This window comes from Carcharodon carcharias, chromosome 4 (genome assembly GCF_017639515.1).
Source record: "Carcharodon carcharias isolate sCarCar2 chromosome 4, sCarCar2.pri, whole genome shotgun sequence".
Lineage (NCBI taxonomy): Eukaryota > Metazoa > Chordata > Chondrichthyes > Lamniformes > Lamnidae > Carcharodon > Carcharodon carcharias.
This window is the reverse complement of record NC_054470.1, coordinates 16082579-16097591: the sequence shown is the minus strand read 5'-3', so window position 1 is coordinate 16097591 and position 15013 is coordinate 16082579. Positions and strand designations below refer to the sequence as shown.

Below are 15013 nucleotides of genomic sequence, written 5' to 3'. Positions count from 1 at the left end.
CCTGCAACGCCTATAGCTAGAGGAACCCTGCACTGTTGCAGATCTTGCCGAATTCAACAACAAGGCGCAAAAAATGTGTCCAGTTCTGGCTGGGCCATGTTTGGACTGTCCGTGGACACGATAAGATAAGAGATCCTGAAAATGTGCCCCCGTGTTCTAGATTCCCCAGTCAGGCAAAACACCTCAGCATCCACCCTGTCAAGCCCCTTTGTAATCTTGAATGTTTCAATGAGATTACCTCTCATTCTTCTAAACTCTGGAGAATACAGACCCAATTTATTCAGTCTTTCATCTTAGGGACTAATCAAGTGAACCTTTGCTGTACTGCCTGCAATGCAAATATATCCTTTCTTAAATATGGAGACCAAAATCGCAGAGTATTCCACTTCAGCTTTCATCAAAGCCCCAGACGATTGTAGCAAGACCTCTTTATTCTTGTACTCCAATCCCCATGCAATAAAAACAAACATGCCATTTGCTTAAATAAAAATAAAGTGCTGGAGAAATTCCGGTTTGGCAGCTTTTGTGGAGACAGAAACAAAATTAATGTTTCGACTCTTATATGACTTCAGAACTGGAGAGAGATCGGAATGTGATGCGTCTTATGCTATTGATAAAGGGGGAGGGGTCAGATATAACAAAAGAGAAGGTCAGGCTTAGGTTAGAGGGCTGGGAGATTAAATACTAAGATGTCATAGAAACAAAAGGAAAAGGGAGTAGGTGCTAGTACCAGGTCAGTTCTGTCTGAAAACAAAAACATGAAAACAAAAGATGCCAACTGGTGGTTGAGGGTGAGGGGGCAAAGGGAATTAAAAATGGAGGACAGAGTTCATGGTCTGAAATTGTTTAACTCAATGGGCCACAACTTCTGAGCAACATAATAATTGAAAGATGCACTGGGGACCACCTCTCCCCACCCACCCACACCCCCTCACCCTTTCCCCCGGCCAAAAGATGTGTTTTAAAACCGCAAACTTTGAATGGTTCCGACTGTGTTACAGGAATAGTTAGCAAGGAAAAGCTAGAATAAACTAAACCACTTGTAACTATTGTACAGACACAACGCCCCAATGGGACTTCACCTGAACCCCCCAGGTCACCCTCTCGCCTCCACCCCCCCAAATCCACAGCTACCCCTCTCCAGGCCTGACCCAATGCACCCCCAACTCCCTGGCTGTCTGAACCATAACCATGCACCCCCCCCCACCCAACCAACCCATGGACTGCATGATCCCAGTGCTGTAAAAAAACAAAATAAGGGGTGTGTGGCCTACTTGTGTCTGATTGAAGTCCTCGACAAAGGCCCCAGGAGCACGCTGACTTGCACAGTTCTCGCCTGGCCTGAGTTGGACGGTCAGGTGAGATAAGATAGAAAGGATTTCGAGGTGGGAAAGTAGGAGCAATGGCAATCCGACTAAGATTGACACTTTGCGGAAGCTCAGGCAGAATTTTGAGGCCAGAGGGTTGTAAAATGCCTAATTCTTTTTTTTTTATTTGTTCATGGGCTGTGGGCATCGCAGGCTAGGCCGGTATTTATTGCTTGTTCCTAACGGGAAGGTGTTAGAATTGATCATTAAGGAGGTTATAGCTGGGTACTTAGAGAAACTCAAGGTAATCGGGAAGAGTCAACATGGTTTTGTGAAAGAGAAATCATGTAGTAATGTACAAGTATGATTAGTCAAGAAACAAGGTTCCTAGCTAACATAAATAAGGCCCCGAGCTAGCGTATTTTTTAAGGGAGTAACTAGCTTAATCGAGAGGGATGTCATGGCAGGAGAACTCAGACCGGTGGTATGCTCCTCCTGTAGGATGTGGAAAATGAGGGACCCTTCCAGCGTCCCTGGTGACCATGTGTGCGGAAGGTGTGTCCAAATGCAGCTTCTAGCTAACCGGATTTTGGGGCTGGAGCTGCAGCTGGACTCATTGTGGAGCATCCGCGATACTGAGCAAGTCATGGATAGCACGTTTAGTGCGGTGCTCACACCGCAGGTGAAGATTACACAGGCAGAAAGGGAATGGACGACCATCAGGAACAGTAAAAGACTCAGGAAGGTAGTGCAGGAGTCCCCTGTGGTCATCCCCCTCTCTAATAGATATACCGCTTTGGATACTGTTGGGGGGGGATGGCATTTCAGGGCAAAACAGCAACAGCCAAGCTCACGGCACCGTGGGTGGCTCTGCTGCTTAGAGGGGCGGGAGGAAAACAAGTGGCAGGGCTATAGTGATACGGGATTCAATAGTTAGGGGCACAAACAGACGCTTCTGTGGCTGCAAACGTGAATCAAGGATGGTATGTTGCCTCCCTGGTGCCAGGGTCCAGGATGTCACGGAGCGGCTGCAGGACATTCTGTGGAGGGAAGGTAAGCAGCCAGTGGTCGTGATACAAATTGGTACCAACGACATAGGTAAACTAAGGGATGAGGACCTGCAAGCTCAGTAAAGGAAGTTAGGAGATAAATTAAAATGTAGGACCTCAAACGTAGTAATCTCAGGATTAGCCCAGTTCCACATGCTAGTGAAAGCAGGAATAAGAGGATAGACCAAATGAACACGCGGCTGGAGAGATAGTGTAGCCGGGAGGGATTCAGATTCTTGAGGCACTGGACCAGTTCTGGGGAAGGTGGGACCTGTACAAACTGGATGGGCTACACAGAGGCAGAGCTGGGACCAGTGTCCTTGCAGGGGCTTTTGCTAGTTCTGTCGGGGAGTATTTAAACTAGTGTGGCAGGGGGATGGGATCCCAGGAGTAGGATAAGATAGGTCAGATTCAGATCAGAAAAATAGAGGTAGAACATTAGCTAGGGATGTTGTGATAGACATGGAGTTACAGGAGAAGCAAAGTTTACAAAGTGCCCAGCAAGGGAAATTGACGGGGTTAAACTGTTTATACTTCAATGCAAGGAGTATTACAAACAAGGTAGATGAGTTAAGGGCCCAGGTAGACATATGGCAGCAGAACGTCATTGCTATAACGGAGACCTGGCTAAAGGAGGGACAAAGCAGGCAACTTAATATCCCTGGTTATTAATTCCAATCTTCACTAGATATAGGGGAGGTACTGGAGGACTGGAGAAATGCAAACGTAGTTCCATTGTTTAAAAAGGGATCAAAGGAAATGCAAAACAACTATAGGCCAGTTAGTCTTACATCGGTGGTGAGCAAATTAGTAGAATCAATCCTGAGAGATAGGATTAACTGTCATGTGGAAAGGCATGGACTAGTCAGGGATGGTCAGCATGGATGTGTTAAAAGAAGTTCTTGCCTCTCAAATTTGATTGAATTCTTTGACGAAGTGTCAAGAAGGGTTGATGAAGGTAGTGCAGTGGATGTTGTGTACATGGATTTTAGCAAGGCATTTGACAAGGTCCCACATGGCAGATTGGTCAGGAAAGTAAAAGCCCATGGGATTCAGGGTAATGTGGCAAACTGGATAAAAGCTTGGCTTTGCAACAGGAAACAAAGGGTAATGGTCGATGGATGCTCATGCAAATGGAAAGTTGTCTCAAGAGATGTTCCACAGGGCTCAGTGTTGGGGCCCTTGCTGTTTGTGTTATATATTAACGATTTGGACATAAATGTGGGGGGCACGATTGGGAAATTTGCAGATGACACAAAGATTGGCCGAGTAGTGGATAGTGTAGAGGATAGCCATAATCTCCAAAACGATATAGATGGGTTGGTGGAGTGGGCAGTAAAGTGGCAGATGGATTTTAACATAGAGAAGTGTGAGGTCATATATTTAGGGAGGTCAAACAGTTACAGGGATTACACAAAAAAATGGGAATATACTAAGAGGGGTAGATGAAGTGAGAGATCTTGGCATACAAGTACACAGGCCCCTGAAGACAGCAGTTCAAGCAGACAAGGTTCTAAAGAAGGCATATGGAATACTCTCCTTCACTGGCAGAGGTATAGAATATAAAAGTAAGGATATAATGCTGGAATTGTATAAAACACTGGTGAGGCCACAACTGGAGTATTGTATGCAGTTCTGGTCACCACATTACAGGAAAGACGAAATAGCTCTGGAGAGAGTGCAGAGGAGGTCTACAAGAATGTTGCCAGGGTTAGAAAAGTGTAGCTACGAGGAGAGATCGGATAGGTTGGGGTTGCTTTCCTTAGAACAAAGAAGGCTGAGAGGTGACTTGATTGAGGTGTACAAAATTATGAAGGGAATAGATAGAGTGGACAGGATTAAATTGTTTCCCTTGGTAGAGAATTCAAGAACCAGGGGACATAGATTCAAGACAAGTGGCAGAAGGTGTAGGGGGTACATGACGAAGAACTTTTTTTACGCAGAGGGTCGTGGGTGTCTGCCCAAGTTGGTGGTAGAGGCAGAAACTCTAAACTCTTTTAAAAAGTACCTGGATCTGCACCTTAAGTGTTGTAAACTGCAGGGCTGTGGGTTGGGTGCAGGAAGTTGGGGTTAGAAAGGGCACCTGGGTGTCCTCGGGCTGGCATGGACATCATGGGCCGAATGGTCTCCTTCTGTGCTGTAACTTTTCTATGGTTTCTCTGATTCTAACTGACTTTCCCTCCATTGTAAGGTCAAAAGTGGGGATGTTCGCTGATGATTGCACACTGTTCAGCACTATTCGCAACTCCTCGGATACTGAAGCAGTCTGTGCCCACATGCAATAAAACTTGGACAACATTCAAGCTTGGGCTTATAAGTGGCAAATAACAAGTATCAGGCAATAACCATCTCCAACAAGAGAGAATCCAATCATCTCCCCTTGACATTCAAAAGCGTTACCATTGCTCAATTTCCCACTAACATCATCCTGGGAGTTACCATTGACCAGAAACTGAACTGGGCTAGCTATATAAATCCTGTGGCTACAAAAGCAGGACAGAGTCAGAAAACGGTGAGTAACTCACCTCCTGACCCCCCAAAGTCCATCCACCATCCAAATGGTACAAGTCAGGAATGTGATTGAATACTCTCCACTTGGATGAATGCAGCCCCATCAACACTCAAGAAGCTTGACACCTTCCAGGACATGGCAGCCCGGTTGATTGGCACCACATCCACCGCCTTAAACATTCACTCCCTCCACCACCAAAGCACAGTGGCAGCAGTGTGTACCATCTACAAGATACTCATCAAGCCTCCATCAACAGCACCTTCCAAACCCACAACCTCTATCACCTAGAAGGACAAGGGCAGCAGATGAATGGGAATACCAACACCTACAAGTTCCCCTCCAAGCCATACACCATCCTGACTTGGAAGTATATCGCCGTTCCTTCACTGTCACTGGGTCAAAATCCTAGAATTCCCTCCCTAACAGCACTGTGGGTGTACCTACACCACATGGACTGTAGCAGTTCAAGTTGGTGGCTCACCCCACCTTCTCACAGTCAACTGGCAACGCACAATAAAAGTCACTAGGCCATGATGGCTCAGTATATTGAAGAAAGGCAGAGAAGAGGCAGAAGACGTTATTTCCACAATTTTTCAATTCTCCTTAGCAATAACAACTTGTGTTTATATAGCACCTTTAACATCATGAAATGTCCCAGGGCACGGCGAAAGAGCATTATAAAGCCAACGTGGACACAGCCCTAAAAAAGATGATTTTTGGTAAGATGACCAAAAGTTGGTCAACGAGGTAGTTTAAGGAGTGTCTTAAAGAAAAAAAAAAGTTTAGAGAGGGTCTTCCAGAGCTTGGGGCGCAGCCTATTCCAGAGCCTAGGCAACCGCTCAAGAGGCTTGAATAAGAGGAGTGTAGATATCTCAAAGGACTATGGGGCTGGAGGAAATTACAGGGGTAGGGAGAAGTTAGAGATTTGAAAACAAGGATGAGAATTTTAAAATCAAGATGTTACTCAAGAGGGAGCCACTGTGGTCACTGAGGACAAGGGTGATAGGGGAACAGAATTTGTTGCAATTTACATGGGCAGGAGAGTTTTGGATGACCTGACGTTTACAGGAGTGCGTTGGAAGAGTTGAGTCTAGAAGTAACGAAGGCATGAATGAGGGCTTCAGCAGCGGATGAGCTGAGACGGGACAAATAAAACTTACAATATAGTACTAGAGGACAGCCAGATATAACAACCTGTTTGAGGAGAAGAATTTGGAAACAAAACACCACTTTAAAGATCAGTCGTGTGGATTCCAAGGATTTACCTACAGGATAAAATAATTGAGTATTGAGAAATCGTTGGAATTATTGCTGACAGCACAGACTTACTAAAAATATTTGACTTTAAAGTAACTGATGGAATAGATAAAAGGAAATGCAGATTGTGTATATGGACTTTAATGATGCCTTCGATAAGGTTTGCGGCAAAAAATTCAGCGAATGCAGCAATGTGGATGGAAAGTTGGCTGATTGACAAGAAGCAAATGGTTAGGATTAATGGTTCGGCTTAGGTTGGAGTCGGGTTCGGTTAGTGAAAAGCAAGAAGAACTGTAAAATATCGCAGGAGCACAAACATGCAATTTGATGTGAAGCTATGCTAAGTGGATCATTTTGTGAAGAAAACAGAAAATTGGAATACAGGGGTATACACTTAATGAGAAAATATTGAAAGATATGGCATGACAGAGGGACCCAGGAGCTCTCATGCAAAATTGTTTGAAATTTGAAGGTAGATAAGGCTATAATAAAGGCCAACAATGCACTTTGGAATTTATAAACAAAGGCACAAAGCATAAGACGACAAGACTGTGATACATTTGTACAAGGCGGTGGTTAGACCAAAGTACCACATACAGGATAGATTCTCGCCCCAACATCATTCCAGTGAAAGTATAATTAAGAGAAGAGTCTGGAGATGCTGTGACTAATTACACCGAAGCAGAAAAGTGAGATTTAACAGAGGTTTTTTAAAATTATGATAGATTTTCATTCTTTTCACTATTCATTGCATTTCCTTTGGTTGGTGGGACGGTGACCAGGAAGCATCAATTTAAAAGCAGTGCATTCCAGACCCTAACCACTTGCTGTGAAAACATTTCTTCTCCTATCGCTTCTGCTTCTTTTGCCAATTATTTTAAATCTGTGCCCTCTGGTTCTCGATGCTATCACAAGTGGGAACGGTTTCTCCCTCTCTTCCTGTCCAGGCCCCCTCATGATTTTGGATACTTCTATCAAGTCTCCTCTCAGCCTTTTTTCCCTCCAAGGCAAAGAGTCCCAATTTCTCCGATCTTACTTCATAACCAAAGTTTAGCATCTCTGGAACCATTCTCAAACATCTTCAGCACTCTCTCCAATGCCTTCAGACACTTCTGTTATGAGGAACGATTGGAAAAGTTGGGACTATTGTCCTTGAACAGGAGAAGGCTAAGAAGAGACTTGATAGAAGTTTTCAAAATCGTAAGGGCCTGGACAGAATAAATAAGGAGAAACTGTTCCTGCTCATAAACAGATTGAAAACCAGAGGGCACAGTCTTAAAGTGTTTTGCAAAAGAAGCAAAGGCGAGGTGAGAAAAAACTTTTTCACACAGCAAGTAGTTGGGGTTTGGAATGCACTGCCTGGAAGTGTGATGGAGGCAAGTTCAACTGAGGAATTCAAGAGGGCATTGGATGATTATTTAAATTAAAATAACGTGCAGGGTTTCGAGGAAAAAGCAGGAGATTGCCACTGAGCTAAAGTGTTCAGAGAGCCGGTGCAGACACAATGGGCTGAATGGCCTCCTTCTACACCGTAACAATGTGATTCTATGAAATCCTCCCTAAAATGCAGCACCCAGAACTGTATAATAATCCAGCTGAGACCGAACCAGTGTCATATCCAAGTTCAACATAACCTCCTTGCTCTTGTACTCTGTGCCCCTATTAATAAAGCCTAGGAGGCTGCATGTTTTATTAACTGCTCTCTCCACTTGTCCTGCCACCTTTAATGGCTTGCACACGTAGGTCCCTCTGCACCTGGACGTGCTTTAGACTAATACTCGTTATTTTATACTGTCGCTCCATGTTCTTCCTCCCAAAATGTATCACCTCACATTTCTCCACATTGAACTTCAGCAGCCACCTATCCATCAATTCCACCAACTGGTCTATGCCCTTTTGAAGTTCAATACTATCCTCCTCACAGTTTACAATGCTTCCAAGTCTTGTATCGTTCGCACGTTTTGAAATTGTTCCTTGTACACCATGGTTTAGATCATTCATATATATCAGGAAAAGCAGTGGTCCCAGTACTGACCCCTGAGGACCTCCACTACAAACGTTCCTCCATCCAGAGAAATATCCATTAACCATTATAAAAATAAAAATATCTGAAAAAACCCAGCAGGTCTGGCAGCATCTGCGGAGAGGAATATAGTTAGCGTTTCGAGTCCATATGACTCTTCAACAGAACTAATTAAAAATAGAAAAGAGGTGAAATATAAGATGGTTTAAGAGGGGGGTGGGACAGGTAGAGCTGGATGGAGGGCCAATGATAGGTGGAGATAACCAAAATATGTCATAGACAAAAGGACAAAGAGGTGTTGAAGGTAGTATATTATCTAAGGAATGTGTGAATTAAGGGTAGAAAGCAGGACAAGCAAGGTGGTCCCAGTACTTGGGGTGGGGTGAGGGGAAGGGAAGGGATTGAAATAGGCTAAAAGGCAGAGATAAAACAATGGATGGAAATACATTTAAAAATAATGGAAATAGGTGGGAAAAGACAAATCTATATAAATTATTGGAAAAAAAAAGGGGGTGAATCGGAAAGGGGGTGGGGATGCAGGAGATAGTTCATGATCTAAAATTGTAGAACTCAGTATTAAGTCTGGAAGGCTGTAAAGTGCCTGGTCGGAAGATGAGGTGCTGTTCCTCCAGTTTGTGTTGAGCTTCACTGGAACATTGCAGCAGGCCAAGGACGGACATGTGGGCATGAGAGCAGGGTGGAGTGTTGAAATGGCAAGCAACAGGGAGGTCTGGGTCATGCTTGCGGACAGACCGAAGGTGTTCTGCAAAGCGGTCACCCAGTCTGCGTTTGGTCTCTCCAATGTAGAGGAAACCACATTGGGAGCGGCAAATGCAGTAGATTAAACTGAACGAAGTGCAAGTGAAATGCTGCTTTACTTGAAAGGAGTGTTTGGGCCCTTGGACGGTGAGGAGAGGGGAAGTAAAGGGGCAGGTGTTGCAACTTCTGCGGTTGCATGGGAAGGTGCCGTGGGAGGGGGTTGAGGTGTAGGGGGTGAAGGAGGAGTGAGCCAGGGTGTCCCGGAGGGAACGACCCCTGCGGAATGCCACCGGGGGGTGGGGGGGGGGGGGGGTGAAGGGAAGATGCGTTTGGTGGTGGTATCATGCTGGAGTTGGCGGAAATGGCGGAGGATGATCCTTTGAATGCGGAGGCTGGTGGGGTGATAAGTGTGGACAAGGGGGACCCTATCATGTTTCTGGGAGGGAGGAGAAGGCGTGAGGGCGGATGCGTGGGAGATGGGCCGGACACAGTTGAGGGCCCTGTCAACCACCATGGGTGGAAAACCTCGGTTAAGGAAGACATGTCAGAGGAACTGTTTTTGAAAGTGGCATCATCAGAACAGATGCAACGGAGGCGAAGGAACTGAGAGAATGGGATGGAGTCCTTACAGGAAACGGGGTGTGAGGAGATGTAGTCGAGGTACCTGTGGGAGTCGGTAGGCTTGTAATGAATATTGGTGGACAGTCTATCACTGGAATTGAGACAGAGAGGTCAAGGAAGGGAAGGGAAGTGTCAGTGATGGACCATGTGAAAATGATGGAGGGGTTGAGATTGGAAGCAAAATTAATAAACTTTTCCAGGTCCAGACAAGAGCATGAAGCAGCACCGAAGCAATCATCGATGTACCAGAGAAAGAGTTGTGGGAGGGGGCCAGAGTAGGACTGGAACAAGGAATGTTCCACATACCCTATAAAGAGACAGGCATAACTGGTGCCCATGCGGGTACCCATAGCCACACCTTTTATTTGGAGGAAGTGAGAGGAGTTAAAGGAGAAACTGTTCAGTGAGAGAACAAGTTCAGCCAGACGGAGGAGAGTAGTGGTGGATGGGGATAGTTTGGGCCTCTGTTCGAGGAAGAAGCAAGAGCCATCAGACCATCCTGGTGGGGGATGGAGGTGTGGAGGGATTGAACGTCCATGGTGAAGCGGTGGCGGTTGGGGCCAGGGAACTGGAAATTGTTGATATGATGTAGGGTGTCAGAGGAATCATGGATGTAGGTGGGAAGGGACTGGACAAGGGGAGAGAGAATGGAGTCAAGATAGCAAGAAATGAGTTCTGTGGGGCAGGAACACGATTGAACTGCCAGGACAGTCCTGTTTGCGGACTTTGGGTAGGAGGTAGAAGCGTGCCGTCCGAGGTTGGGGGACAATGAGGTTGGAAGCTGTGGAAGGAAGATCTCCAGAGGAGATGAGGTCAGTGACAGTCCTGGAAACAATGGCTTGATGTTCAGTGGTGGGGTCATGGTCCAGGGAGAGGTAGGAGGAAGTGTCTGCGAGTTGACGCTCAGCCTCCGCGAGGTAGTGGTCAGTGCGCCAGACAACAACAGCACCACCCTTGTCAGCAGGTTTGATGACAATGTCAGGGTTGGACCTGAGAGAACGAAGGGCAACAAGTTCAGAAAGAGACAGATTAGAGTGGGTAATAGGAGCAGAGAAATTGAGACGACTAATGTCACGCCAAGTTCTCAATGAAAAGATCAAGAGAAGGTAAGAATCCAGAGGGAGGGGTCCAGGTGGAGGGAGAATATTGGATGTGAGTAAAAGGATCCATTGAACAGGGAGAGGACTCCTGCCCAAAGAAGTGAGCCCGGAGACGAAGAGACGAAGAAGAGTTCAGCATCGTGCCGAGCCCAAAATTCATTGAGATGAGGGCATAAGGGTATGAAACTAAGTCTTTTGCTGAGCACTTTTTGCTTTTATCCATTAACTGTTACTTTGTTTCCTGTCACTCAGCCAATTTTGTACTCATGGACAGAATTTAGCCCTTGTTGGGCAGGCTCAGCAGGGGTTGCCAGGAAGCCAGGTCACTGCTGATTCACACGTGTGCCTGCCGACCAAATAATTGCGTGAGTGCGCGTTGATGTTGGAGTGCTCACCCAACATCAACGCGAGTCATTTCACACTCGAGCGTGCACCAACCCGCTGAGGTGAAAATTCTGCCTCATGTTGCTACTGTCCCTTTTATAGCTTTGCTCACAAGTCTGTTGGGCGACACTGTTTTGGATGCCCATGTACACCACCAACTGCATTGCCCTCATCAACCCTCTCTGATACCTCTTCAAAAAACTCCAGAGAGGTTGGTTAAACACCGTTTTCCCTTTAGAAATGCACGCTGGCTTTCTGAAATTAACCACATTTGTCCGTGCGGCTATTAATTCTGTCCCGAATTATAGTTTCTAGACGTTTCCCCATCACCGAAGTTAAAATGACTGGTCTGTGGTGGCTGAGCTTATCCTTACACCCATTTTTGAACAAGGACGTAATGTTTGCAATTCTCCAGTCCTCTGGCACCGCCCGAGTCTAAGGAAGACTGAAAAGTTATGGCCAGTGCCTCTGCAATTTCCATTCTCACCACCCTCAGTATGCATCTTATCCGCTCCCAGTGCCTTGTCAACTTTCAATGCAGACAGCCTATCTAATACTTACTCTGTATCAATTTTAAGCCCTTCTAGTGGCTAAATTTCCTCTGCTTTCACCATGGCCTGGGTAGCATCTGCTTTCTTTGTAAAGAGAGATGCAAAGTATTCTTTTCATACCTCAGCCATGCCCCCTGCTTCCATGTGTAAATCCTCTTTTTGGTGCCTAATTGGCCTTACTTCTACTTCTGCCATCCTTTTACTAAGAATATGCCTATAGGGATTCCCTTTTATGTTAGCTGGCAGTCTCTTTTCATATTCCTTTCTGCTTCTCTTATTTGCTTCTTCACCTCGCCTCTGAACCTTCTGTATTCAGCCTGATTCTCAATTGTCTTTTCTACTTGATAGTCATGAGCTTTGCTTTTTCTATCTTAATTTTTACCTCCTTCGTCATCCAGGGAATTCTGGATTTGTTTGCCCTAGCTTTCCCTTTTGAGGGAATATACCTTGACTGTGGCCAAACCATCTCTTCTTTGAAAGCAGCTCATTGTTCAGCTACAGTTTTTCCTGCCAACCTTTGGCTTCAATTTATTCAGCCCAGACCCGTTCTTAGCCCATTGAAATGGGCTCTCTCCCAGTTAATTATTCTCACTCTGGGTTGTTCATTGTCCTTTTCCGCAGTCATCTTAAACCTTATCACACGATGATCACTGTCCCCTAAATGTTCTCCCACTGACACTTGATCTACTTGGCCCACCTCATTCCCAAGAACCAGGTCTAGCAGTGCCTCCTTTCTTATTGGACCGGACACATGCTGCTGTGCAAAATTCTCCTGAACACACTCTAGAAACTCTTACTCATCTCTGCCCTTTACACTACCACTACCCCAGACTATATTCAACTAATTAAAGTCCCCCATTATAACTACTCTAATTTCTGCACCTCTCTGCAATCTCCTTACAGCTTTTTCCTCTACATCCTTCCCACTGGTTGGTGGCCTATAGCCCACACCGAGCAATGTATTTGCATCTTTTTTTGCTCCTTAGCTCTGTTCTGTCCTTGGCCCCTCTGAGACATCCTTTTTCTCCAGCACTGCAATGCTCTCCTTAATCAATACTGTCAGTAGGTTAGGGGAATTAAAGTTTAAAACTTGCCTAATTGATGCCTGAATGGACCATTGTTAAGTTTGCCAAGCATTCTCTGATGACAATTTTGTACACAAAAAGCTTTCAGCAGATTTATTTGATCGCCGAGAATTTCTGCGGGACCAGGAAATCCCAACCATAGTAACATTTTACTATTCTATGTGTATTTTTGTTTCGGTTAACTCCAATTACTACTTTACTCTGCAGACTCTGTAGACATCATATTACACTGCAGGATGTCTGGTTTAGAATTCAGTCTTGGTGTTTATTCAGAAGGATACCAAGATTCCATTAATATTCTAGGGTAATATTAAATTACCAGCTTCATATGATTCTTTCCAGCAGAGTATTATCATCAGGTGTTAGCCCTGTCTCTTGTGAATCTCTTAATTGATATCAAAATCAACTTTGAAGTCAGGAGGATTGCAATTTTACTCTAGAATGTGACTTGTAAATGCCTTTGCGAGAAAGCAACATAAGGCTGCAACATCATAGAAAAATCAGCAAAAGCAATACTCATGAGTTAATGTGCACTTTAACATAAAACAGGAAATTTAGAAGCAAATTTGTAAGTCTATTGATAACAGATTAATGCTGCCTTTGTCAGTGAAAATTGAGAATTGGAATACTTACTAGCTGTATAGCTATCATAAGCACTGTCTTAAGGGTAAAGGTTCTGTCACAAAGGTCAAATAAATCTTCCAAGCTAGGTCCCAGTAATTCAAGCACCATAGCATTGTATTTTCCACATGGACCAAAGTAGTAAACCTGAGGAATTCCATCTGTAGATAAAAAGCAAAAAAAAAAAATCAGTATTCCATCTACATTTCTACATTCTGTAGCATTATGTTCCTACTGTAATTTGTAATTTAGATTACAAATCAAATTTTTCAGAATTATAAAAGCATGACCATTTTAACACATATTCACGTAAAGTTAACTGACTCAATTCTTGATTTTGATATATACATGCCTGTTGCTTGGCTCTGTCAGAACAGTTTGAGGAGAGTTTTCAAACATTTGCCAAAGGGAGAACAGAATTACTAAAATAAATTACTGGAGAACCGAATGCCACAATGGGTTGGCTTTTGACATTTTGGGCCTGGGTGGTAAACCAGCCTAGAATAATAAAATGAAAACTCATCTTCCTGTCAGATCAAAGAGTTCTATGTGAAATTGGTATGACAACTCAGCCCTCTTGATTTGGGATAGAAATTCACAAAGAAGCCTGTAATTCAACATAATCCAACCAGCTCATTCACAGCAGAAGTAACAAGATGTCAATTCAGAAAATGCATGTTTCGCAAAGGCTCCTTCCTTGCAAGATTAATCTAAGCAAAGAGGGGCCTTTACTCTGCAAATGATTCATAGTATACCTGATAGGGGAGTACTCAACAGCAACATGTAATGAGATATGTGAAACCACTATCACCACTGGCTGACTTAACCTTAACGAGCACAAAACTGTCTCAATATATTAATCTTGTAAATTATTCAAGTAGATTTATATATTCAGTCCTATGAAATACCATACTTTTAAAATGTGCTTGATGAATTTCCTGAAGGGAGAAATAAATGTGCACAGTATATGCCTCACGATTATCATGACACAATCTACAGCGTATAGATGGTGAGGTTGGTGAATTTCTAACTGTGCATGACAATTTTCATAGCTCATTGGAACACAATCGATACAAAGTATTTGGCACTGAGCCTTGCCAGCAAGCTTGAAAAAGCATGAATCAAAAATCAATTACAGACACTACAAATAGAGGCTTACAAAATACCGACAGAGGATAAAGGGCAAGAATGGGTAAAGGGTGGGTTTACAACAATTCCAGTTTCAAAGCATCTTTAACAAATGCAATTTAATTATTGTTGGGAGATATAGAAAAATGTGCTTTCTCTCCCTCAATCCAATCTTTTTTTCTCTCCAATTATCTTCTGAAACCTGGTTGACAAGGAAGTCACCATTCTCACTTACTACATACTTTGTGCTGTTCACTTCACAATTCTTCCATCTGTTTGGTTAAGGAGATACACTAGCCCTGTTCAAACAAGTGCCAGGTGCTCTCTAGAGGATGCCATACCATTTCTCTAATTTCCAGGAAAAATGCAGATATCATGGAGATTAAACAGGAAAGGGAATTTCTAACTAATGCCATTCCTCAACAGGTTACATGAAATCTTGGGCCGTTATCTTACAATGGAGGTGACCATCAGCCACAGAATGAGCAGAGTGAATCAGCGTCATAGCATACAGTTTACCATACTTTGATGAATGGAACTTGGCCAGTAATTTCAATGTGTATTTTGAACAGTCCCATGTTGAGTTAGTCATCAGAGGTGTGAAACATTTGTTTGC

The 15013-nt window shown here is 44.1% G+C and overlaps 1 protein-coding gene across 10 annotated transcripts in view; it reads right to left on the bottom strand.

The window, feature by feature from the left end:
• The window catches only part of LOC121276954 (casein kinase I), a 284162-nt gene that overhangs the window by 120831 nt on the left and 148318 nt on the right, over positions 1 to 15013 (bottom strand). For all 10 annotated transcript variants that reach the window (XM_041185689.1, XM_041185686.1, XM_041185693.1 and 7 more), the window contains one exon: positions 13282 to 13430. In XM_041185689.1, coding sequence (XP_041041623.1) covers positions 13282 to 13430 — 149 coding nt within the window. The remainder of the gene's footprint in view (positions 1 to 13281; positions 13431 to 15013) is intronic.